This window comes from Rhinatrema bivittatum, chromosome 8 (assembly GCF_901001135.1).
Source record: "Rhinatrema bivittatum chromosome 8, aRhiBiv1.1, whole genome shotgun sequence".
In the NCBI taxonomy this organism is placed as follows: domain Eukaryota; kingdom Metazoa; phylum Chordata; class Amphibia; order Gymnophiona; family Rhinatrematidae; genus Rhinatrema; species Rhinatrema bivittatum.
Genome location: NC_042622.1, coordinates 187,598,118 through 187,622,191, shown reverse-complemented (window position 1 = coordinate 187,622,191; position 24,074 = coordinate 187,598,118). Strand labels below are relative to the sequence as shown.

At 44.2% G+C, this 24,074-nt stretch overlaps 1 protein-coding gene across 9 annotated transcripts in view; it reads right to left on the bottom strand.

Moving 5' to 3' along the window:
• Positions 1-5,260: 5,260 nt before the first annotated feature.
• The window catches only part of GTF2IRD1 (GTF2I repeat domain containing 1), a 193,888-nt gene continuing 175,074 nt past the window's right edge, over positions 5,261-24,074 (bottom strand). For 6 of the 9 annotated variants that reach the window (XM_029612152.1, XM_029612145.1, XM_029612144.1 and 3 more), the window contains 6 exons: positions 13,202-13,249; positions 10,620-10,697; positions 9,084-9,276; positions 8,123-8,160; positions 6,308-6,447; positions 5,261-5,513 (listed from right to left, as the gene is read on the bottom strand). In XM_029612152.1, the coding sequence (XP_029468012.1) occupies positions 5,445-5,513; positions 6,308-6,447; positions 8,123-8,160; positions 9,084-9,276; positions 10,620-10,697; positions 13,202-13,249 (566 nt within the window). In that variant the 3' untranslated portion in view covers positions 5,261-5,444. The remainder of the gene's footprint in view (positions 5,514-6,307; positions 6,448-8,122; positions 8,161-9,083; positions 9,277-10,619; positions 10,698-13,201; positions 13,250-24,074) is intronic. The other 3 variants (XM_029612148.1, XM_029612150.1, XM_029612151.1) reach the window with 3 other exon arrangements.

Here is a 24,074-nt window from a genome sequence, read left to right as displayed (position 1 = left end):
AGATATAGAGAGCAGAACATTTTTTTATCATTATTTTTAATTACTGTATCTTCTGTTTTGAAATATTTTATTGGCATCTAGAAATTTGTTATGAGTTTTTAATTACTGAATATTCCATTCATCAGCTATTTTGAAATAATCTGTTCTTTTTATTAGTATGGTTTACTACTATTGATTTTATATTTCTTGCTTTATTTTATGAGGACTAGTGATTTCTCTTTTTCCTTTGTATGCAATGCATAGAGTCTCTTGGCTTTTTGCTTTATGGTCTCTTTATTCTTTGTTAGGTGAGGTTCTGAACATGTGACTGAGGTGAGATATTGTGCTGGCGTGTAGTTTCTGTGTAGGGCTCTATAAAGCAGCCTGGCTTGTTCCATTTTCCTAATAGGAGAAGTATTGGAGTTGTAAGGCCTGGTGTAATATTTTCATTGTTGCCTTTTATTAGGTAAGGTGGTTACTGTTTGAGTGCTGGAAGTTGGTCCTGTTCTGGTATGGGAAGTTTTCTATTTATATAATTTCTGGTCAGAGAGAGTACTCTTATCTTTCCCTTGTCTCATTCTTAACAATAAAAGTAATAAGGGGCCTTTTTTTTCCCACCATAGATTGTAATGAGCAATATGTCATACATGTGAGCATGGTCCGTCAGGTGTGTCATGAATTGTTAAAGGTTGAGAACCACTGATCTAAATTACCCAATTCTAGGTTTGCCAAAGTATTTGCAGTGTCTTTTGCAGCTAGTCCAAATGGCAGTGAGTGGATGATTTTTACATTGGGGAGCAAGTATCCAGCCACGCATGAAAGAGATTAATTGGTTACCCATCACACAGCGTTTACAGTGTTTCGTATAATGGACAAAGCCATTTATGCAGACTCCCACTGTTTGGCAGAGAGAATTAATAGGTATATACCTACTCACTCCCTTCGTTCATCATCTCAAATGCTGGTTAAGGTTCTGCCTATCAGTCATTTTCATTTTCAAGCTACTAGATTTAAAGCATTCTCAATAGCAGCCACCCAGTATTGTGGAGATCTGTAGAGAGGATGATTATTTAAAAATTCCACAGAAAGGTTAAGGCATTTTGTTCACATAAGCATTTGTTGAAGAGGGGAAGTGATATTGTACAGTTTAAGTAAGAATACTGTGAGAGGTGTATGGCTTAGCAAATTGTTTTATATAATATTTTATGTGTATTTTATCATGTTTTAATATCTTGTGTTTGTTTCTATTATGTACAGTATGTGTATTTATAATCAGTGTTGAACATATTACAGAATCATGGAATATAAAATGAATAAATAATTAAGAACATAAGAAATTGCCATACTGAATCAGACCAAGGGTCCACCAAGCCCAGCATCCTGTTTCCAATAGTGGCCAATCCTGGATACATATAACTGGCAAGAACCCAAACATTAAACAGATCCCATGCTACTAATGCCATTAATAAGCAGTGGCTATTCCCTAAGTCAACTTGACTAATAGTTTATGGACTTCTCCTCCAGGAACTTATCCAAACCTTTTTTAATATCCGATAAGTTAATTGCCTTAACCACATCCTCTGGCAATAAAGTCCAAGCTTAGCTATGCATTGAATGAAAAAGAATTTTCTTCAATTTGTCTTAAATGTGCTACTTGCTAATTTCATAGTGTGCCCCCTAATCCTTGTATTATCTGAAAGAGTAATTTACATTAATCTGTTCAAGTCCTCTCATGATTTTATAAACCTGTATCATATACCCCCCTTGGCCTTCTCTTCTCTAAACTGAACAACCCTAACCTCTTTGACCGTTCCCATCCCCTTTATCATTTTGGTCACCCTTCTCTGTACCTTCTCCAGTACATCGATATCTTTTTTGAGATGCGGCAACCAAAATTGTACACAGTACTCAAGGTGTGGTCTCACCATGGAGCGATACAGAGGCATTATGACTTTCTCCGTTTATTCACCATTCCCTTCCTAATAATTCTTAACATTCTATTTGCTTTTTAAACCATCACAGCACACTGAGCTATTTAAATATATTGTCCATTATGATCTTTTTCCTGGTTGGTAACTCCTAACATGAAATCTAACATTGTGTAACTACAACATGGATTATTTTACCCTATGTGCATCACCTTGCATTTGTCCACATTAAATTTCATATGCATTTGGTCATCCAATCTTCGTCTCCTCCTGCAATTTATCACTATTTGCCTGTGATTTAACTATTCTGAATAATTTTGTGTCATCTGCACACTCACTCGTCATTCCCCTTTCCACATCATTTATAAATATATTAGAAACCATCAGTCTAACTACAAATCCCTGAGGCATGCCACTATTTACCGGTACTTCTCTCCACTGAGAAAACTGATCATTTAATCCTGCTCTCTGTTTCCTGTCTTTTAAACAATTTGCAATCCACAAAAATACATTGCCTCCTATCTCATGACTTTTTAATTTTAGTAGAAGCCTCTCATAGGGGACTTTGTCAAACGTTTTCTGAAAATCCAAATAAACCACATCTATTCGCTCACTTTTATCCACCCCTTCAAAAAAATGTAGGAGATTTGTGAGGCAAGACTTCCCTTGGGTAAATCCATGCTGGTTGTGTTCCATTAAACCATGGCTATCTATATGTTCTGTGATTTTGATTTTTAGAATAGTTTCCACGATTTTTCCCAGCACTGAAGTCAGACTCATTGGTTTATAGTTTCCTGAATCACCCTGGGAGCCTTTTTTAAATATCAGGGTTACATTGACCACCTTCCAGTCTTCAGGTACAATGGACAATTTTAATGATAGGTTACAAATTACTAGTAATAGATCTGACATTTAATTTTTTAGTTTGTCAGCTTGACAAAAAATACCATCTGTCCAGGCGATTTGCTACTCTTGAGTTTGTCAATCTGGTTCACCGTGATTTGGTTCAGTTTATCTGAATCATCACCCTTGAAAACCATCTCTGGAATGGGTATCTCCCAAACATCTTCATTTGTAAACACTGAAGCAAAGAGTTAATTTAATCTTTCCCCGATGGTCTTATCTTCCTTAAGTGCTCCTTTATCTCCTTGATCATCTAATGGTCTAACCAACTCCCCTTGCAGGCTTCCTGCTTTGGATATATTTTAAGAAGTTTTTATTATGAGTTTTGGCTCTTTTCAAATTCTCTTTTAGCCTTTCTATCAGCTTTTTACATTTAACTTGCCAATGCTTATGCTTTTTCCTATTTTCTTCAAATGGATCCTTCTTCCAATTTTTGAAGGAATTTTTTTTGGCTACAATTGCCTCTTTCACTTCACCTTTTAACCAAGCTGGCAGGCTTTTGGCCTTCCTTCCATGTTTCTTAATGCGTGAAATACATCTGGTCTGCAATTCTAAGAATGTTTTTTTAAACAATGCCCACACTCGTTGTGTACTCTTACAAGTAAATTTTAGAAGCCCTGCACACGTGAATTATGGGGGTTACGCGTGTGGCTGGGCCGGCGCGCACATTTTTGGAAGGCCCCGGCCATGTGCATAGCCCCATTACATGCCGAAGTTCCGGGCCTTTCCAAAGGAGTGAGCTGGTGTCTTGGTGGGAGGGGCAGGGCGGGCTGGGACAGCGCCATTAGATGCTGCCCAGGGAAGTGCTTACCGGCAGCCAGCTGGCGCGCAGGGTTTACTTCTGCTCCTGGGGAGCAACAAGTATAAAAAAAAAAAAATTGTGGCTAGGTAAGGTTAGGTTATGGTTCAGGGAGGAGAGGGGAAGAGGTGAGGAAGGACAGGGTTAGGGAACTGGGGAAAAGGGCGACCGCGTCACTGTACATATTTTGAAAATCCCCCTCTGCGCGTGCAAATAACGGGCCGTCCGCACATGTGCACACAGATGTTAAAATCCGGCGCACTTGTGCACGCAGACATCCTATTTTATAACATGCGGGCAGCAAAGCGTGCATGTTATAAAATTGGTGTGTCCATGGCTCTTAAAATCGACTCCTTAACCTTTGTTGTTGCTCCTTTCATTTTCTTTCTAACTATCTTCCTCACTTTATCATTAATACTGCAATAAATTTTCCTATGCTGCTGCCAGTACAGGAATGACCAATTCTGCCTGTGCTGAACAATACTGCTTGGGCACAATTACATCACCGTGAGCTCTACCTGAAATAAAGTCAATCACAAATTAAGAGACAAAACACAAAATAATGGAAATACCTAGAAAAGATAGAAAGTCAGTGCAGAAGCAACCAAGCCATGCAAACTGAAAAAAAAAACAACCTGTCGTAAGACCATCCGCTCAGAAGGGGAGTGGTGATAAGGACAACACAAAGGGAGGAGAAAGGAAGCCTGACAAAGCAATACTGCAGATCACGGGTAGCTGGGTTGGTACCAGCAGTCTACAACCAGTGGCGACTGGGTACTCTCCAGCAAGGCCAAAAGGATCTTGGAAACCAGATGTTCAGGCAACAGCCTCACTAGTTTTGGTAATGGTTTAGAATATTCAGAGCTTGGCAGTAAAACATGGCCGAAGTGAGGGTGTGGGGAATTAGGGGTGGGAAATAAGGGTTGAGTATGGGATTAAGTATAGAATTATATGCTCCTCTACCCAAGGATATAGAGAACCAATGACGAAGAAAACAGACTTGGATAAAGAGCGATATCACACAAATATAAATTAAATAAATAAGTAGTCCAGTTTCTACAGCTGGCAACTGGGATATAGGCTTGCAGTGTGGAGAGGAATAACTGGGCAGATTGAATAGACCAATTGGTCATTTTCTGTCATCATTTAGTATATTACAATACTACTGTGTCACCATTTATAAAACTGGCACATGCCCTAAAGCAAGCTATCGCGTTCAAATATAAAGGATCCAGATTTTTCCTCACCATTTTGAGAAACTGCTGATGTCGATGAAATATTTTTGTCAAAAAATATGGTTGTTCAGTATATGACGATGGTAAACGAGCGTACGCCTGGCGCTAGCCTTATTCTAATTACTTCTACTGTAAATATGAACCTTTTTTTTTTGTAAGTATATATGATTCAATCATAATTGTAAGTTGACCTTGCAACTATTGTTATTGTACCATACTGCACCTGCAAACTTGTTTTAAATTTAAATGTAATCCGTCTTGCGTCCATTCTTGGAAAAAAGGCGGAATATCAGAGGTTTATCAATAAAATAAAAGCGTTACAAGTTTTTCATCTTGTTGACTATAAGATACAGTTCTGTATCATTACCTTGGTTGGCCCTGTGGTCTTCAATAATTAAACAAAATGATAAAGTATGTACACGGTAAGAGCAAGGCAACACATTTTATTCAAAAAGGCCTTGATGGCAGGAATATATAGTGTAAAAATCATTGGAAAAAAACTAAAAGGCATCGATACATATTGGAATATATTCTTTGTTTTGTTTTGTTTTTACATAAATTACATTTATTTTCTTTGAGGTTCTGAGTCTGCACTGAGGTTTAGTAGTTAATAGGTCCTGGGATCTGCACATTTACGCCACCGTAGTTCAACATGTACATTGGCCACTGCTGAAAGAGAACAGAAAAGTCCGGGTTAGAGTAGGACCATAGATAGAAGCTGCGGTCTGATTGGCTGATAAGCCTATACTCTTGCAACACTGCAAATCTTTCAAAGGAGATCAACCTCGGTATAGCATGAACCATGAGATGCCGACATGCACTTCCCTTTGCCCTTCCAAAGCTTCTCGAGCAGCTGAGTCATGCTGTCTTTGTCCTCTTATCTCACAGTACACCTGAGGTTACCAGGTAAGCTTTGTTAGGTTTTTTTTTTCTGTAGGTGAAAATTCAGGACACCACCTGTCTCGGATTAAGTATGACAGCATGACACCAGGGTTGGCATCCCAACACTTACCGAAAAAAAAAAAAAAAAAGGTCCCAAGAGATCTTTGCTATCCATAATGTAGGCAGCATCTCGGTCAGACATCTCATCTGACATACGGCACCCTTTGCCGCCACTTAATGCCATCTTAAGACGCTGGTTTAATACTGGTTGGGAATAAAGAGCCACCAGTACCACTTCCAATTACTGGGTCCAGGCTTCCCCGTGATAACATTTTGAGATCTCACAGGGCCAGAGCCCAGGACACTACAGCTGTGCATGCAAAGGCTCTCGTTTATTTGAGCTGAGGGCCAGGAGCTGCTCTTCCTGAATTAATATCCCAATATGCCAGAGGAAAAAAAGAATTTCCTAGAACCTGCACAGGGCATGGCACACACTGGTTAAGTCCTGCAGACTGGAAAAGGCTTGTTTGCCCACCCTGATGCAGAGGAATGGAAGACATTTCAATCAGTTTGCTCATTACCACAAGAGAAAGCTGGTTTGCTGACACGTTGGATTCCACATTTGAGGACGAGGAGGAGGAGGAGGATGAAGCTGAAGACAGAGAGTTCCCTTCACATACCCTCTTCCGCTTGCGTTTTGGCATGATGCTGTCTTTTGCTGCTGAGCACAAAATTGGCGTTAAAATAATTGTTATCGTGTATGAACCCCTCTGACTCTTCTCTCATCAGTTTACTTTCCAAAAAAAAAAAGAAGGGTTATCAGATCACTTTGCGCATCTGCCCCCTAATAACCTTTTCATATGCTGGCCTATCCATGCCAAATTTTCAGGACGGCTGACACACGGATCCATGCATGCATGGATACGCGAATATCCCAGAAAGGAGGGTCCTTTAGTTCTGGATGGAACTTCTTCTAAGGATTACACATCTAGAAGGTGTTAATTCCTGAAAATGACAGGGGGGGAGGGGGGGGCGGGGGAGTTTGGACCATATGATGGGGGAGGGTGTTTCTTACTCGGACTGGGATGCCATTTACAAGTGCGGGAATTGCTTTGGGCACGGATTTTGTCCATCTCTGGCACTACCGATGCAAAAAAACAGAGACAGAGACAGGGGGTAAGGCCAAGGGAGGGAAGATGACCAAAGCCAGAGGAAGGTCTGCAAGGAAAGTGGGCAAGGGCAACTGGGTGGGTCAAGTGGTCCTTCTCTGCTGCCAGCTATCATTGCTGCTAGGTTAACAAATACCCGGTACAGTGGTTGTGAAATTCACTAGGTGCAGCTGTAGCTACAGACCAAGCAAAGAAGAAACGTCACAGTATCCAGTGCTTGAAAGCTGTTATACATAAAGAACATTTTGCGAGAAAACTAAAGACGGCCTTGTCCTTCCATGCTTTGGATCAAGGAAAAGAGGCAAATTACCATATTAAAATGAGAAACAGGCATGAACTCCCTGCTGCTCAAGTTGCAGCACAAAAGGCGAGATGAGAATTCTCCAGCATTTTTGCTAGAATCTCCATTAGTTTGGCCCCCCCTTTACCCTCCTTTTTGCTCGAGGCCCCCCTACCTTTAGTACTTGGTGGCCAGCAAAAGCAACAGATCTCCAGTGCCCTCACTAAGAAGTCTCTAAGTGTGCCGTGAAGACCCCTTGGTGAGCATGAGCAAATGGTATTGGTGGGCACACAGCTACAGAAGGGGGGGAGGGAGAGAGAGGTGGACGCAAAATGCAGAGACCACCTCACAGCACAGCTACAAAGAATTGAACCCACGTGTTTCCTTTCTAAGGACATAACTGCACCTGCCCCTCGAGCTTGGCTGTCTGAGAACAAAACTCCCCCTCAAGAGCCTCTCTCATAGTTACCTGATTGCCCAGTCCCACAGCCTAGGGTTGGTCAATTCATCTCAAGTCAACCGAACAGACTGATCCCATGCTGGTTTTGCCCCGTTGCATGAATGGACTTGAAGCTTTGATTTTTTTTTCCCCTCCCCATCAATTTCCCTCAGAAAATCAGAAACTACAAATCCCTGCATGCAATGGGGCATATTTGGTTCATCTGGGGTGAGCTGGCAATTCTACCACAGCATGTGAACACACACACACGCACGCACGCACACATACACGACAAGGTGGAAAAGAGATGTACATCTTTCATTGGGGAGGGGGAGAGGGAGAAGAGTTGTTTCCTAAATCTATGCATGTAGCTTAAACTGTAAAAGGGATGTGGTGTGGGGTTTGGGAAATAATTTTCCAAACAAATCATGAGGATTGGACACCTCTGTATATTGTCCATCGATTGCTATCTAAAGAGTAGGCAAAAAGTGTCCTAGCACTGACTTACCCGTGTGTGAGACTTCGCTGCAGATCTCAGCAAGTGGTCTGCAAAACAAATTAAGCATCGATTAGAAGAAACCTCATGCCAGTGAGCCATAGGAGGAAGGGAAAATGGGCCAACTAGACGGGACTAATGGTCTTTGAGGGCAACGATGACACTGCCTGCGGGGCTTGCCGTCGACTACAAGATCATTTTCAAAATGGAAATGCCTCGCAGATTTTCCCTTTAGCAACGAGGGCCAAAGTGCGCACAACGCAGGCACTAAGTACCTGCTTCCTTTGCTTGTGCTACGTCAGAGCAGGTGCGGAGTGCACGTCGAGCACTGTAAAACTTGCAAAGCAATCAGAAAACGTAACCCCCACGTGTACTTTGACTCCCCTGACCTGTTTCCATCCCTTTTTCATGCGGGTGAGATTAGGCACGCTGCCGTCGTGTTCCATGGGAATCCGGCACAATCCTCGGCTTCTACGTATACTTAGGTGTACCACAATAAAACCATGCTGCTGACTTCAAAGCTGATGCTTTCAAGCTGATTAAATAGCCTTCAGAGTTTCTTCAAATTAACAAGGCCCAGAGTGGAAATCCTTCCAGGGGCACATCGCTGGCAAAGATGAAAATAAAACCAGCGCTACAGCTTAGTTGTATAATAACTGTACTACTGTACGAGCATAGTGGCAGTTACCAACTCAAGTCCTGAAAATATAATTCCTTACTTCTGTTGTTTCCTTTTTCGGTCTTATTCTTCAGTCTCCTCTTATCTTTTGTCTTTTGATTTTATATTGTATATTTTCACTCATTTTGGGAATACAACACAAGCACTGTTCATGTGAGCCGCACGCCTCTATTTTTTTTTAAAGGCTGATTTTGTGATGTATAGAAATACTCCCAAGGGATCAGGTCAGGAGCAAAAACTCATTCCACATGCTGCAGGCACAGATTGCTAATGGAGCTTTTAATTGCAACTTACTGTAATTGGCTTATAATAACCATCCGGATCTTCTCTCGAGCTTTCAGGATCTTTTCCAACCGGCTGATGTCGTAAGTGTTAGGGTTCCTAAAAGGGATGTCACTCGGCATCCCAGTGACTTCCATGGATTTTGGATTATCCCTGATGAGTTTGTACGGCACCAGCACTGGGCGGTTCAGACCCAAGGCCTCCCCTGCAGGAGTAAAGCACACGATCAAGCATCATATTTTATAGTTTCTCTTTGCTGACGGCTCTTAGATTTGAGTCCTAATAAGTTGGTCCTATATGTTTCAGGGACAAAACCAAAAACATGTGAAGATCTACAAGAAAACCATTTTGTAAGGGTGTTTGTTTTTTTTTAAGCAAAATCCTTTTGCACAAAAATATTTAAAGAAGACTTCAGCTGCCCTATAAGTACGCCTACCTCCCCCTCTCCCAATGTCATGTTAACAAAACAGTTCTTGAAATCTAACAGTCTGGTTGGCTGACTGTCTCTGTTACTTTACTGTAAAGCATATATAACAGCATTACATAATTAAATTGCATTTTATTCCATACTGTGAACTGGAAAACCCAATAGAACTGAATCCCAACAATGATTTTGCTCCAAATCTACATAGCAAAAACCAACCTACCATCACAGTGGTGTTGAGAGCTGTGAGAAGTAAGGCTAGGTAAGCACATTTGCATTAAATTAGAACATCTCCAAACTCAGGGGTGGGGATGGTTCCCTAAGAACTGAAATTATGCAACCTACAGTCAATCCTGACTAATAGTATTCAAAGTGAATCTGAACCTGTGTGGCCTATCACAGCTTGTCAAGTAATCTTAAGTCCTTGGTTGGATACTCTTTAAACATCTGACTTGCAATTCAGAATCAAGGAGTCTGGAACAGAGGTCAAATCAGAGCGGAATTTAGAAGGCGAGCATAAAATAACGACAACATAGACAGGCCATGCCAGCAGAAAACCAAGTTTGGAAAAGGCTTGCTTGTGCTATGTTCACGACTCCTGTTTGGATTAAAACGTCTGTGAAACGACCAATAACTTGGCTTTTCAGATGCTTTCAATTCTGCAATTTTGGTATTCCTGTCCAGGGGAGCAAGATTTCTAGGACACAGTAAACTTTGGAAGGAGTAGGGATCCCCAGCTCTCCTTTATAATCTTTGATGCTGGCTGCTATCCATGAAGATACCAACTCCATCTAGTATTTATTTATTTTGGTGGTGGAGGGGAGGGTTGCGACTAAAACTTTTCTAAAACATTTTTGAAAACTTTTAAAGGCCTTTGTCTCACCCCAAGGATTCGGTAGCTTTCAATGTTATTGGTACAGCTGGGCGCCAACACAAACTTTTCTTGCTCAGTAAGAATAAAAGCAGGATGGGAATACAACTGATCCCACCACATCCAGCGCCGTCAGAAGGAATTAACCAAGGAAGCAACATGGGACAACTATCCTGCTCTAACACTGGTTCAATTCATTTGATCTCTAAAATAAGGATGTAAAAAAGGAAATTATCAATGAATCTGAACAAACCGTATTTTTCGTTGAAAAGCTCTTTCACTTGCTCCCTGAGGATAACCTTTTCCCCAAGCCTGTTGGAGTCATCGTCATCTGAAAAGAGAGAAGGAAGCAGACTCCATATGAAAATCCAGATGCAATTGCGCACCTCTGGACATGCTTGTCATCTTCCACAGCCCCCGTCATTTGTCATGGGGCCAATTCACTAATAATGCGTGCTTTACAGGTTAACTCCCTTTAGTGACTAGGCCCAACATTTAGCCATAGAAATCACTTTGAAAATTGCCCTTATATTGCATTAAATCCTGACCTTGGTTCTGAAAAAATACCTGAGCCACATAAATTGCCAATTAATTTGGACATTTTTGTCCCGCGGGATGTTTCTCAGGTTGCTCAAGAGATATTTGTGCCAGTTCAAGAAAGGGAAGGGGGAAAGTATTGGGCTCTGTCTCGTGGATGTTTACACTGGTGCATGATTTCTTGCAAACCTGCAAGTTTAGCCAGAATGGAAGCCCCGGTCAAGACACAAACTGCCGATATCAACTGGTTGCCAAGAGTGACTGGGATCTGCTACTTTGATGGTACCACTAGAGATAGGTTGCAAGGTTTTCAGGAAATCATGCAAATAGTAATTCTGACAAAAACTCAATCATATTCTTTTCATTTTTACAGTAAAATAAGCAGATGGCATTATATAGAATGTGCCCTCTAAGCTTTAAAAATAAAAATCAGAGACAGGGTAATGATTCTCATTATTCTTAGAAATTTGCAAACAGGTGAATTTTCAAAAGAGTTTTGTATATATATTGTAACATACTATCTTAGCAATTTTCCCACATTAAGTACATTTAATGTGGGTAAAGCCTATTGACAATTCAATAGCATATATTGTTGCAATTTTCAAAAGCCCACTTACCCAGGTAAAGTGCATTTACAGATGTAAAACCCAGTTATACGCATGTAAATGCTTTTGAAAATCAGACCCATAATCTTTTAGCAACCAATAGTCATCTCTGGGATTCATGGTTGAAAGATCTTTGACTGTCCAGTTTTGGAAGCATATAACTATGTTAACCCCTGGATACAGGCACGCCTGCGGATCCAGAATGCAGGGCCACTGGCATGTGTAGGCTTGCAACAAGAGCCAATTCTGATGTCTACTTTCCAAAGATTGGCAATGTAGCAACAAAAGAAAAAGGACAAAGGCCCATCTACTTTTGCTTCTCTGTATCCTTCTCATCTTGTGGGCTCAGTAACCTACTCCAAAGCATCTGTAGATGGTAGCAGAGAGAGAGAGAGAGACAAACTCAAACCAGCTGTGTGTTTCGGGCATTAGCTTAACCTTGTGTTTGAAACTCTGAAGCTTGTCCTTCCAAAATGATGAAAAAGGAACAGTGTCTGTTGCTCTGGTGATGAAAGTAAGGCGGCTTGAATTTTACAAGTGAGACCAATCCAACCCCTTTCATTGGGAATGAGGCCATTTCAACTGAGCAAGCACAACAGCGAAGTCAAGACGCATGAAACACTAAAGTGGAGTCTGTTCTAAGTGAACTGGACCTAGTCAAGCCATAAATCAAGCTCCATTTTTCTCTTGCAAGTGTGTATACTGCTACACCCACACAATCTGTAGGACAAGTTCTCTATTCCAAAAAGACTATTAATAAGCAAGTTTCTGAGCTTCCTGAAGCAGCTTCTATAGATAAGGTAAAATGAATCAGCATTAAAGTTTACATATACACACACACACACACACACACACACACGTACCTACATCCTCAGAGATAGATGTTCTTTATAAACAAAGGATGTCTAGGGCCAAAAAAGTAACTAGTATTCTGCATAATGGCTAAGACCTATAATGATACTGAAAACTAAGACAGGCCCTGGTCTAGCCAGGAATACCAGGCTCATGCATGGTGTCTGCTGCACCCAAATTTCTTCAGTCGACTAATCCAGTTCTTGTTGGATCAGATCTTAATAGGGATTTTTGCTAAGATATCCCTAAGTGGAAAATGATTAAGGGTCTTATTCAATCTCCACAGCTGGTGTACCTCTCTTCCACAGAGGAGAATTATGCGCCAGGAAAAGCTGTCTCTGTATGTATCTCGCCTCCATGCAGGAGAAATATGTGCAGGTTGCAGGAGCTCTGATGAGTCTCCATGTGAATAAGACCCTTAGTGAACACTGACTGACCTAGGTTGATCTACCTGCTGAACACCACTACCAGCACCATCAAGGAGAGCAGCGGTTTGCCTCGCTCCGGGATCTATCAGCTTCCAAAATAGGCACAGAAGCATCCTCCAATAAAGAAGTATTGTAATATTTACTCAAATGAGCATGCTTGTTAAGTAGAGATACATCAAATGTTCAAATTTCCAGAGCACAAAACTCTAAATAAATGTAATGATAAATTACAATTAAACTGAAACCTTATCACCATACATGCTTCTAGGATTCTCTTCTTGCTTAATTCCCAGCCTCGAGGGAGAAGCAAAAGATCCCAGAGATGTTCCAAAGCCAATTTCCTGGCCATGCTAACATGCAACGAGCATTTCCTGTCTGCTACCACCTACAGGTTTTTTGCTGGAGTTACATACCATTCATGGCTGCGTAAGCTTTTTCCAGTGACGTTATCCGTCTAGGCGCTACATCGCAAACCAAAAGAGAGAGAAAAACAGCTGTAAGCACCAGCATCATTGTTTACTCTCTACATCGCTATAAAAAGTCCCCCCGTACACAAACATCATGCAGTCACGATAAGGTCTTCAAAGCAATGCATGTGACTTATTGCTGGAGAGACTGAAGGAAGGAGAGAAGAGATTCTGCTTTTAGTGAGAGGAATCACCCTGCCGATTTTTCTCTGACTTTTCTTATCCAGCTCATGTCAGCAGAAGTTAGGATACTATGTACAACCCAGTGTGATGTCCCAAGCCCATCTGGTTTTTGAAGGATAAGAGGTCCAAACCTATCCTAAAGATCACAGGAGATGTGGGTAGACAGGCTGCCTTTGAACTGGATCCTACTTATCAAAGAGATTCTCACATTTTATGCTTACCAGGCCCAAATTCAAAATTGAACCCATGCAGAGGTTACACCTTCAACTGCTGCTACATTAAACAACTGTTAATGGAGAGATTTCACACCTAATAACTCTTGAGTAGCATCTAAAATATATTTTCCTAGTGTGTAGCCAGATGGATTCAGTACCAATGGGTTATGTGCTCCCCTGCTAGGAGATGGAGTCGGAGTCAGGTTTCAAAGCTGAAGTCAACCTAGATATACCCCTGCAGAGCCATTCAGTATCTCTCCATCTCCTTGGATTGTGCCTTCCCTATCGGGAACACAGTAGTCTTTAGAAGAAGAAATTTTACCTTTAAATTTTGCCTTTAAATTGGAGAAAGATCAAGACCCGCTCTCCTGCGGTGATACCTAATGGTCCCTCTCCCAGTTGAGAATTCCTGAGGCAATTTCCGAGATCCCTCAGAGGTGTGCCTTGGACCGGTAGCTGGCTCCTGGCATGGCCTTTGCTGCTGAAGCAGCTGAAAGGCAGTGGGTGCAGGAAGCTGAGCGCAGCGGTGACAGCTTTAGCCCTCTACCCCTGCAGCCGGTGATCATCTCTTTACTCAGCCAGTAAGTGCTGAGCCCAGGTGGACCCGGTGGCCAAAGAATGCCTGCGTTTCCCGAAAGTGGACACCCTGTGTGCGCTATCTTAAAGCAAACAACTATCCCAGTAGGAGGAGCGGCCTTGAAGGATGCACACAATAGGCGGTTGGAGTCCATTCTTAAGCAAGCCTTTGACTCGACAGCAATGACACTGCAGATCGCTTCCTGTTGTGCCCTGGTGGTTCGTTCGTGTCTGCTTCTCTTGAGAGAGGCAGATAACTCAAGGATGCATCCCAGAGAGGCGATGGAGCCCGCCATGGCCTTCCTAGCGGATGCAAGCTCTGACCTAGTGTGTACCTTGGCCAGAGAAGTAGCCTCAGTGGTAACGGCCAGAAGACAGCTATGGCTGCGAAACTGGTCAGCGGACGTGACTTCTAAGGCAAACCTCACATTAATGTCCTTTAAGGGATCCCTTCTATTCGGAAGCAAATTGGAAAAGTTAGCCAGTAAGTGGGGTGAATATCCAGTGCTTCGGCTACCGGAAGATAAGAAAAAGAGGTTACAGTGCCCCTCGCCCATGAGAGGTCGGGCCAGGGCCTCCCAGCAATTCCGGCCCTATAGAAACTCGACATTTCAGACATCTTGGCCCTTGGGAAGGTCTCAGTCCTTTCGGAGCCGACAACCAAAAAGAAGAACTGGTTCGGGCTCAGGTTTGACCCGAACTTCCTAATGAAGTCGACCCATCCATGGGATGAGGAGATAGGGGGCTGACTATAGGTGGGTCGAGATCACGTCGGACAAATGGGTACTGGACATCATATGAGAAGGATACGCTCTAGAATTTTGCAGCATCCCTCGGGACATGTCCATAATATCACCTTGCCACTCCCAGCACAAAAAAACAGGCAGTGGAATCCACGTTGATAAGGCTCCTCAGTTTGAGGGCTATAACCCCGGTACCTACACCCCAGGAAAATACCGGGGGGGGGGGGGGGGGCGGAGGTATTCCATTTATTTCATTGTACCCAAGAAGGAGGGTTCATTTCAACCCATCCTGGATCTCAAGAGCATCGCTCATTATCTGTAGGTAATTCACTTCCGCATGGAAACTCTTCGCTCCGTCATAATGGCTGTACAACCAGGAGAGTTCTTAACATCCCTGGACTTCTTGGAGGCCTATCTTCATATCCCAATCCGTCAAGACCACGAGGTTTCCTATGCTTTGCAGTACTGGCTGCTATTATCAGTTCTGGGTATTGCCCTTCAGCCTGGCAATCGCCCCCAGAACATTCTCCAAAATTATGGTGGTCGTAGCGGCAGCACTGAGGAAAGAAGGGATCCTGATGCACCCTTACTTAGATGACTGGCTGATCTGAGTGAAGTTGTTGGAAGAGAGCCTCCAGCTGACCAGCAGCGTCAGGTTCCTGCTTCAGGAACCTGGTTGGGTCGTGAACATGGACAACAACAGTCTCAAACCCTCCCAGTCTTTACAGTACCTGGAAGTCTGGTTCGACACCAAGCAGGACAAGGTCTTCCTCCCTCCCGCGAGGATAAGGAAACTGATGTGCCAAGTGCGTGTGTGTGGAGCTATCTCCAGGTCCTCGGCCTGTTGGCGACAACTCTGGAGGTAGTACCGTGGGCGAGGGCACACATGCAGCTATTCCAACACTCCCTACTGTCACATTGGAACCCACTGTCTCAAGACTACTCGATTCGCCTCCACCTACTGATGGAAGTATGTTCTCGGCTCCAGTGGTGGCTACAGGAAGTGCATCATAGCAAGGGTGTAAGCCTGTCACCACTGAACTGGCTAGTCCTCATGACGGATGCAAGCCTTCGAGGGTGGGGAGCCTACTGTCAGGAACTGACAACCCAGTGGCAATGGACCAGGGAAGAGGCAAGCTGGAACATAAACCACCTGGTAGCCTGAGTTGTCAGATTAGCGTGTCTGCAATTCAGCCTCAGGCTCCAGGGACAAGCAGTAGGCTACAATTCAACCACAGGCTCCAGGGACAAGCAGTAGGCTACCATTGTTTCATTGGACAATGAAACAATGGTAGCCTATATCAACCGCCAGGGAGAAACCGAAAGCCATCAAGTGTCTCTGGAGATAGACCTCCTTATGGAATGGGAGGAGTTAAATCTAAAAGGGATCTCGGCCTCCCGTGTTGCTGGAAAAGACAACGTCAGAGCAGACTTTCTCAGCAGGAAGAGTCTGGATCCAGGGGAATGGGCGTTGTCGACCAGAGCCTTCCAGCTCCTAGTAGATCGACCTACTGGCCACATCTCACAATGCGAAGGCCCCCTGATTCTTCAGTCGCAGAAGAGATCAGCACTCCCAAGGGATCAAAGCCCTTTTCCAGACCTGGCAAGAGGAAAACTTTCTGTAGGCCTTCCCTCCGTGGCCTCTGCTGGGCAAGGTCATTCGCAAGATCGAACGCCACAGAGGATTAGTTCTTCTGGTGGCCCTGGATTGGCCCAGTCGCCCATGGTATGCAGACAAGAGGAGGCTTCTGGTGGCGAGCCCCCTATGCCTCCACTCACACAGGGACCTTCTCCAACAAGGTCAGATCCTTCTCAAGGACCCAACTCGGTTTTGTCTTATGGTCTAACCCTTGAGAGAGCTCGCCTGATGAAGCGTGGATATTCGGCGGCTGTAATCGCCACCTTGCTCTGAGCGCGGAAGTTCTTGACACCCCTGGCGTATGTGTAAATCTGGAGAATATTTGAGGCTTGGTGCGAGGAATGCAGGGTGCCCTCTTGGACGACCAAGATTCCCTTGATTCTGGAATTCTTACAGGACGGCCTGAACAAAGGACTGTCCCTCAACTTCTTGAAGGTCCAGGTGGCGGCTGTCTCCTGTTTCAGAGGCAAGGTGAACGGAGCCCACCTGTCAACATATCCAGACTTGGCCCGTTTCCAAAAAGGAGTTAAATGACTCCAACCACCCTTAAAGTGGCCGGTCCCTCTATGGAACCTCAATCTAGTATTGGACTTCTTAGCAGGGCCTTCCTTTCGGCCGCTGCCCGCTCTTCTCTACATCTGTTAATGCTGAAGACTATTCTTGGTGGCGATATGCTCGGCTCGTCGCATTTCTGAACTACAGGCACTGTCATGTTGGGAGCCGTTCCTCTGGTTGACTCCAGGAATGTTGCAGCTTTGCACTGTCTCTTCCTTCTTGTCAAAGGTAGTCTCGGAGTTTCACCTGAACCAGTTCATTTCCTTACCGCCCCTAGATAGACACAAGGACTCGGAAAACTACCACCTCCTACGCCACTTAAACATCAGTAGGCGGTTAGTAAGGTAACTGGAATGTATAGAACCGACGTGCAAGATGGACTGCTTGTTTGTTCTTCACGGTGGAAGGAAACAAGGTAAAGCAGCTTCGTGAGCTACCATAGCTTGCCGAATCAAGGAAGTGATCACGGGAGCTTATATAGAGGCAGGGAAGCCTTTACCCATTTGGGTTAAAGCTCATTCCACTAGGGCCCAGGCAGTATCCTGGGCGGAAACTAAGCTACTGGCTCCTGTCAATATCTGCTGAGCAGCGATGTGAAGATGCAGCCTTTGCAGGGGAAGTGCTAATTGGACCACAGGCAGCCTCCTGCCCCATTGGGGAGTAGCTTTTGTATATCCCATTGGTCCTGAGGCCATCTGGCTACATGCCAGGAAATGGAGAAATTACTTACCTGATAATTTTGTTTTCCTTAATGTAGACAGATGGACTCAGCATCCTACCCACGGCTGCCCATGAACAGTGCCAAGAAATCGCACATGAATCTCGATCCCAAAAAGATTTCGGGTAAGCCATTACCCTATCCCTTGATCTGGGCATCTGTAATATTGCTGGGATTCAAGCCTTTATGTTTGGTTGAGTACAGTTATGGTCACCAGTTTTAATCAAGTTATTAAAATGTATTCAAGTTTTTCAATAGTATGTCCACAATGGCTTTTGAAGAGAATACTGAATGGCTGAGGACACTGCAAGGGTATATCTAGGGTGACGTCAGCTTTGAAACCTGACTCCGTCTCCATCTGCTAGCAGGGGAGCACATAACCCAATGGACATGAGTCCATCTGTCTACACTAAAGAAAACAAAATTATCAGGTAAGTAATTTCTCCACTGTCTGTTTCTTTAAGCATTTCTTGTATTCTCCTTCTCTCTTTTGACCATCTTCTAATTGCTGAAAAGTCCATTTCAATTATAACTCTATTATCACAAAGGCTCCAATGGTCAGGGCAACTCCATAGCTCCATGTCCAGAGGGGACAAGCAGAGCCAAACTTGGTTTTACCCCACTGCAGGCAGGAAGATTTAGTTCTGATATTCCAAATGAATTCCCTAAGACAATCAGAAGTACATTTCCCCATGTGCATGCACTGGAAACAGAACCAACCTGGACACTGAACTACAGTGTCACCCTACGAATGGTGATGTCATGATGTATATGGAATTTTGTATCAATTCAAGGCTACTTTATCTTATTTGCGGTATTTTAATGCTTTGTTTTAAATTAAATGATTGGCACCTGTTATGGGCATACTCCTTCTCTTTTAAATAAAATGGGGAACTCATGTAATGAGTATAGCTACCTTATACTGTTTATTGCATGCGTTGTGCATGCCCTGCCAGGATTTCAAAAAGAAAACATTATTTTAGTGTAAAAATGGAGTTCTGAGAAGGAACAGCACAGTAGCTACTGGAATACCAGGGTTCATTCTAGTGGGAGTAGCTAATTAAGAATTTGCAAAACTTTGGAACATTAATATCTCCTCTGGAATGAAACAAAAATCCCAGAACAGGGGATCACCTTAATCATTTTTTAAAATTCTATAACCTGCCAATCTGCTTTAAAAAAAAATGCCCCCCCCCCCCCCTTGAGGATACAAAACGGAAGAAAGCTTTTAAGCAATGCAATCACCTACAATATATTATTGCCTTCAAGGCTTCCACCGGACCTCCGCCAAGAACCTTGCCTAGCAACTTTTAAAAAGAAGCTAAAGTCTTGGCCATTCACTCAAGCCTTCCCTGAAAGCTAAAACCTGATGAAGCGATAGACGGTATCCATACCACTGTACATACTCTCCCTGATTTTGTACCTTGTTTTTCAGTTATTCTTGTTTATGAATGTCTCCCTAAAAGTTCTTTGTCAACCTGTTCCAATGTATTCCACCCCTGAGGCGACAGTTCAGTTCCATGTAAACCGGTGCGATATGTATTGTATACAGGAACATCGGTATATAAAAATTAAAAATAAATAATAATAAATAAATAAAGGTCATTACTGTTTGCATGTAATGATTTATCTACACATCAATGATAAACAGGTTCCATTAAGATAACGTATATGCAATATTGAAAGCTAGGGCTTGGCCAATGGCTTAATAAACAGCAACACTATAGACTGCATGCAGGAAATCTTACTTCGATTTCAGGTCTGGGTTCCTGCAGAGGTGCTGTTCCTAGAATCACAGAGACAGTAGTCCCACCCATCGCAAAACAGCGACAGCTACTAGCTAGTTAAAGAGTTTATGTGCGCTGGGCTCTAGAAGGAATCCTGGTATATCGCTCTAACAGGCCGATACAGTAAAAATCGTGGGAGAGCGGGCGAGCACCCGCTCTCCCGGCATGCGCACAGGCCACTCTCCTGAGCGCGCAATTCAGAAAAAAAATTAGCGCGTCCCTAGTGCCTCTTTTTTGACAGGAATGGCAGCTGTCAGCAAGTTTGACAGCCGACGCTCAATTTTGCCGGCGTCGGTTCTCAAACCCGCTGACAGCCACGGGTTCGGAAACTGGGCGCCGGCAAAATTGAGCATCCAGTTTTCAACCCGCGAGCCGATTTAAAAATTTTTTTTTTAATTATTTTTAACTTTTGGGACTTCCGACTTAATATCACCATGATATTAAGTCGGAGGGTGCACAGAAAAGCAGTTTTTACTGCTTTTATGTGCACTTTCCTGGTGCCGGCAGAAATTAACGCCTACCTTGGACTTTCTCGAGCTGAAGATCTTCTCCATCTTATTGAGCCGAGCTCGATGTCCCTTATGGGTCATATGGGTACACATGCGGCAATCCCTGACTTCATGCGATGCCCTCAGGTAGAGGACACACACCTTGTAGGGGTCCAGGATGGACATGGTCCTCGGACACTGGGGGCACCGACGGAAACCGGATGAGGCCATGACAAACAAAAGAAAAAGGGAAAACGAAAGATGGTGACGGCGGGTGGTTGATGCCAGTGGGCACTGAGTGGGTACTGAGGCACTTCCTCCATGGGAGGGGGAACAGAACCTAAAAGAGACTTACCAAACCGCTGAAAAACCTGACTGGGGAAACTAGAGGGAACCAAGAGTGACACATGATCGGTGATTTTACACAAAAATCCAAAAAGGATGGTGAAAAGTTTTCTTAGTAAATTTCCAACAAGAAAAGCTCCGCAGAAAAAAAGAGACTGGAGAGGGACCCCACATGGACTAAGGAATGCTGGGCATGCTCAGTATGCTCAGTCAAAGCTCCAGAAACTCTGACATAGATTTCCGTGCCGGACTCCATCCGATGATGTCACCCATGTGCGAGGATTACCATCCTGCTTGTCCTAGGAGAATACTGCTTACAGGCCCATCCATAGCAGAAGTAAATTTATGCAGGAGTGGACCCTCACGCGCAGGCCCCGATGCCCACGATCTGCCCCTTTTTAGAAACAGTGGGAGATACGCATGTCCTCGGGCGGCTTTTAAAATCCGCTCAGTGCGCACCAGCCCAACTTGTGTGCATATCTCCCGGTTTTGGCATGCGCACAGCTTTTAAAATTCACCTTCCCTACTTTAATGTACAGAGTAGGAGGGATAATTAGTGAGGGCATCAGAGAGGGCTGCAATTGGAACAGATGAAGCTGGCATTCATTTAGAATGTAACAATGGAAGAATCAGGAGTCTAACGGGGAAAGGTTTGCAAGAAACCTGCACCGTCAGTGTACCAGACAGTATTTCAAAAAGTACATAAGCCACCTTCTATTCTCTGAAGTGTATCCTCTCATGTCATTCTTTTTTTTTTTTTTTTTTATTTAAACTGCTCCTGCTGATCCCCCTGGGAGCAATTTTGCCTGGAAGAGTATCACAAATCACTGTACATGGAACACTGCATGCCTATGTGTGTGTGATGTCATCAGTGATAAGACGATCCAGGGAATGTGAGGGGGACCTGTGATTGTTCTAACATGGCATCCCCCCCCCCCCCCACCAGGGGTTCAGAAGAATCCTGACAAATTTCCAAATCCAATGACTTATTAAACACTGCACAGTATATACAAAGGGTGCAGCTTTCCTTTAAGTAACAATACACCTTAGGCAAGAAGGGCTTAAAAAGGTAAATTTCTAGCGCCGAGTCTTTTGTTTTCTCTTTTTAATTTTACATCAAAGCTCAATCTTATTGTAAAAGGAATTCAACGTCTTTAAATACAGTGGGGCTGGAACGCAATCTGAGACTCAGCCAGCAGAGATTTACCTCAGTGTTTATCACAAGAGACTGCCCGGGGAATACTGAGCAGACAGAAAAGTTGAGTACTTGTGCAGCCCTATAGTGATCCCTGCTCCCCCCACACCGGAGACTCAAACTCAAGGATTTCCCTCATTAACAATGGATTCCGCTCGCCGGAAGGAGACTTTAGGGCCAGTCCTGGCCTTTGTGAGACCCTTTGCTGATGGATTTTAGTACATGTGACAGAAACAGCAGGACTACAAATCCCACAGTGCACTGGGACTATACATTTAAAAACCAGGAATGGTTAGAAGTCACATGGGTCACGTGGCAGTTCTGCTCTCTAGACTCACCGCTTCCCCTTCCCACATAAGAAATGGTCAAACAGGAATACTGTGGGCCTTTAAGGTCTTAACAGAGCAATCTAACTCACCGAGCCTCTGCACCTTCTTCATTCTCACTCTGTTCCATTCACATTGGGAGCAATTTGTAACTGCCGGGGAGGTTGCAGATCCAAAGGCACAAGACCTGCAAGCTCATTTTGAAAAAGAAACTCCCCGCAGTGTCTGGCCTTGAATTTTAGATTTGATTCCTTGCCCTTCCAAACACAAGCTGAAGGCGAGTTACATTTCCGGTAGGTCCCTGCCCCAGAGGGCTTCCAATCTAGCTGAGGAAATAGGATGAAGTGACTTGCCTGAGATCACAAGGCAAGGTGGGAGAAGTGGGATTTGAATCCACTGCTCTAACCACTGGGGCTGCTCTTCCTACAGACCAAGGGCTGAGTTTATCACTGCTCTAACCACTGGGGCTGCTCTTCCTATATAGACCAAGGGCTGAGTTTATCACTGCTCTAACCACTGGGGCTGCTCTTCCTATATAGACCAGGGGCTGAGTTTATCACTGCTCTAACCACTGGGGCTGCTCTTCCTATATAGACCAAGGGCTGAGTTTATCACTGCTCTAACCACTGGGGCTGCTCTTCCTACAGACCAAGGGTTTAGTTTATCACTGCTCTAACCACTGGGGCTGCTCTTCCTACAGACCAAGGGCTGAGTTTATCACTGCTCTAACCACTGGGGCTGCTCTTCCTATATAGACCAAGGGCTGAGTTTATCACTGCTCTAACCACTGGGGCTGCTCTTCCTACATAGACCAAGGGCTGAGTTTATCACTGCTCTAACCACTGGGGCTGCTCTTCCTACAGACCAAGGGCTGAGTTTATCACTGCTCTAACCACTGGGGCTGTTCTTCCTACAGACCAAGGGCTGAGTTTATCACTGCTCTAACCACTGGGGCTGCTCTTCCTATACAGACCAAGGGCTGAGTTTATCACTGCTCTAACCACTGGGGCTGCTCTTCCTATACAGACCAAGGGCTGAGTTTATCACTGCTCTAACCACTGGGGCTGCTCTTCCTATACAGACCAAGGGCTGAGTTTATCACTGCTTTAACCACTGGGGCTGCTCTTCCTACAGACCAAGGGCTGAGTTTATCACTGCTCTAACCACTGGGGCTGCTCTTCCTATACAGACCAAGGGCTGAGTTTATCACTGCTCTAACCACTGGGGCTGCTCTTCCTACAGACCAAGGGCTGAGTTTATCACTGCTCTAACCACTGGGGCTGCTCTTCCTACAGACCAAGGGCTGAGTTTATCACTGCTCTAACCACTGAGGCTGCTCTTCCTATAGACCAAGGGCTGAGTTTATCACTGCTCTAACCACTGGGGCTGCTCTTCCTATAGACCAAGGGCTGAGTTTATCACTGCTCTAACCACTGGGGCTGCTCTTCCTATACAGACCAAGGGCTGAGTTTATCACTGCTCTAACCACTGGGGCTGCTCTTCCTATAGACCAAGGGCTGAGTTTATCACTGCTCTAACCACTGGGGCTGCTCTTCCTACAGACCAAGGGCTGAGTTTATCACTGCTCTAACCACTGGGGCTGCTCTTCCTATACAGACCAAGGGCTGAGTTTATCACTGCTCTAACCACTGGGGCTGCTCTTCCTACAGACCAAGGGCTGAGTTTATCACTGCTCTAACCACTGGGGCTGCTCTTCCTATACAGACCAAGGGCTGAGTTTATCACTGCTCTAACCACTGGGGCTGCTCTTCCTATACAGACCAAGGGCTGAGTTTATCACTGCTCTAACCACTGGGGCTGCTCTTCCTATAGACCAAGGGCTGAGTTTATCACTGCTCTAACCACTGGGGCTGCTCTTCCTATACAGACCAAGGGCTGAGTTTATCACTGCTCTAACCACTGGGGCTGCTCTTCCTATATAGACCAAGGGCTGAGTTTATCACTGCTCTAACCACTGGGGCTGCTCTTCCTATATAGACCAAGGGCTGAGTTTATCACTGCTCTAACCACTGGGGCTGCTCTTCCTAT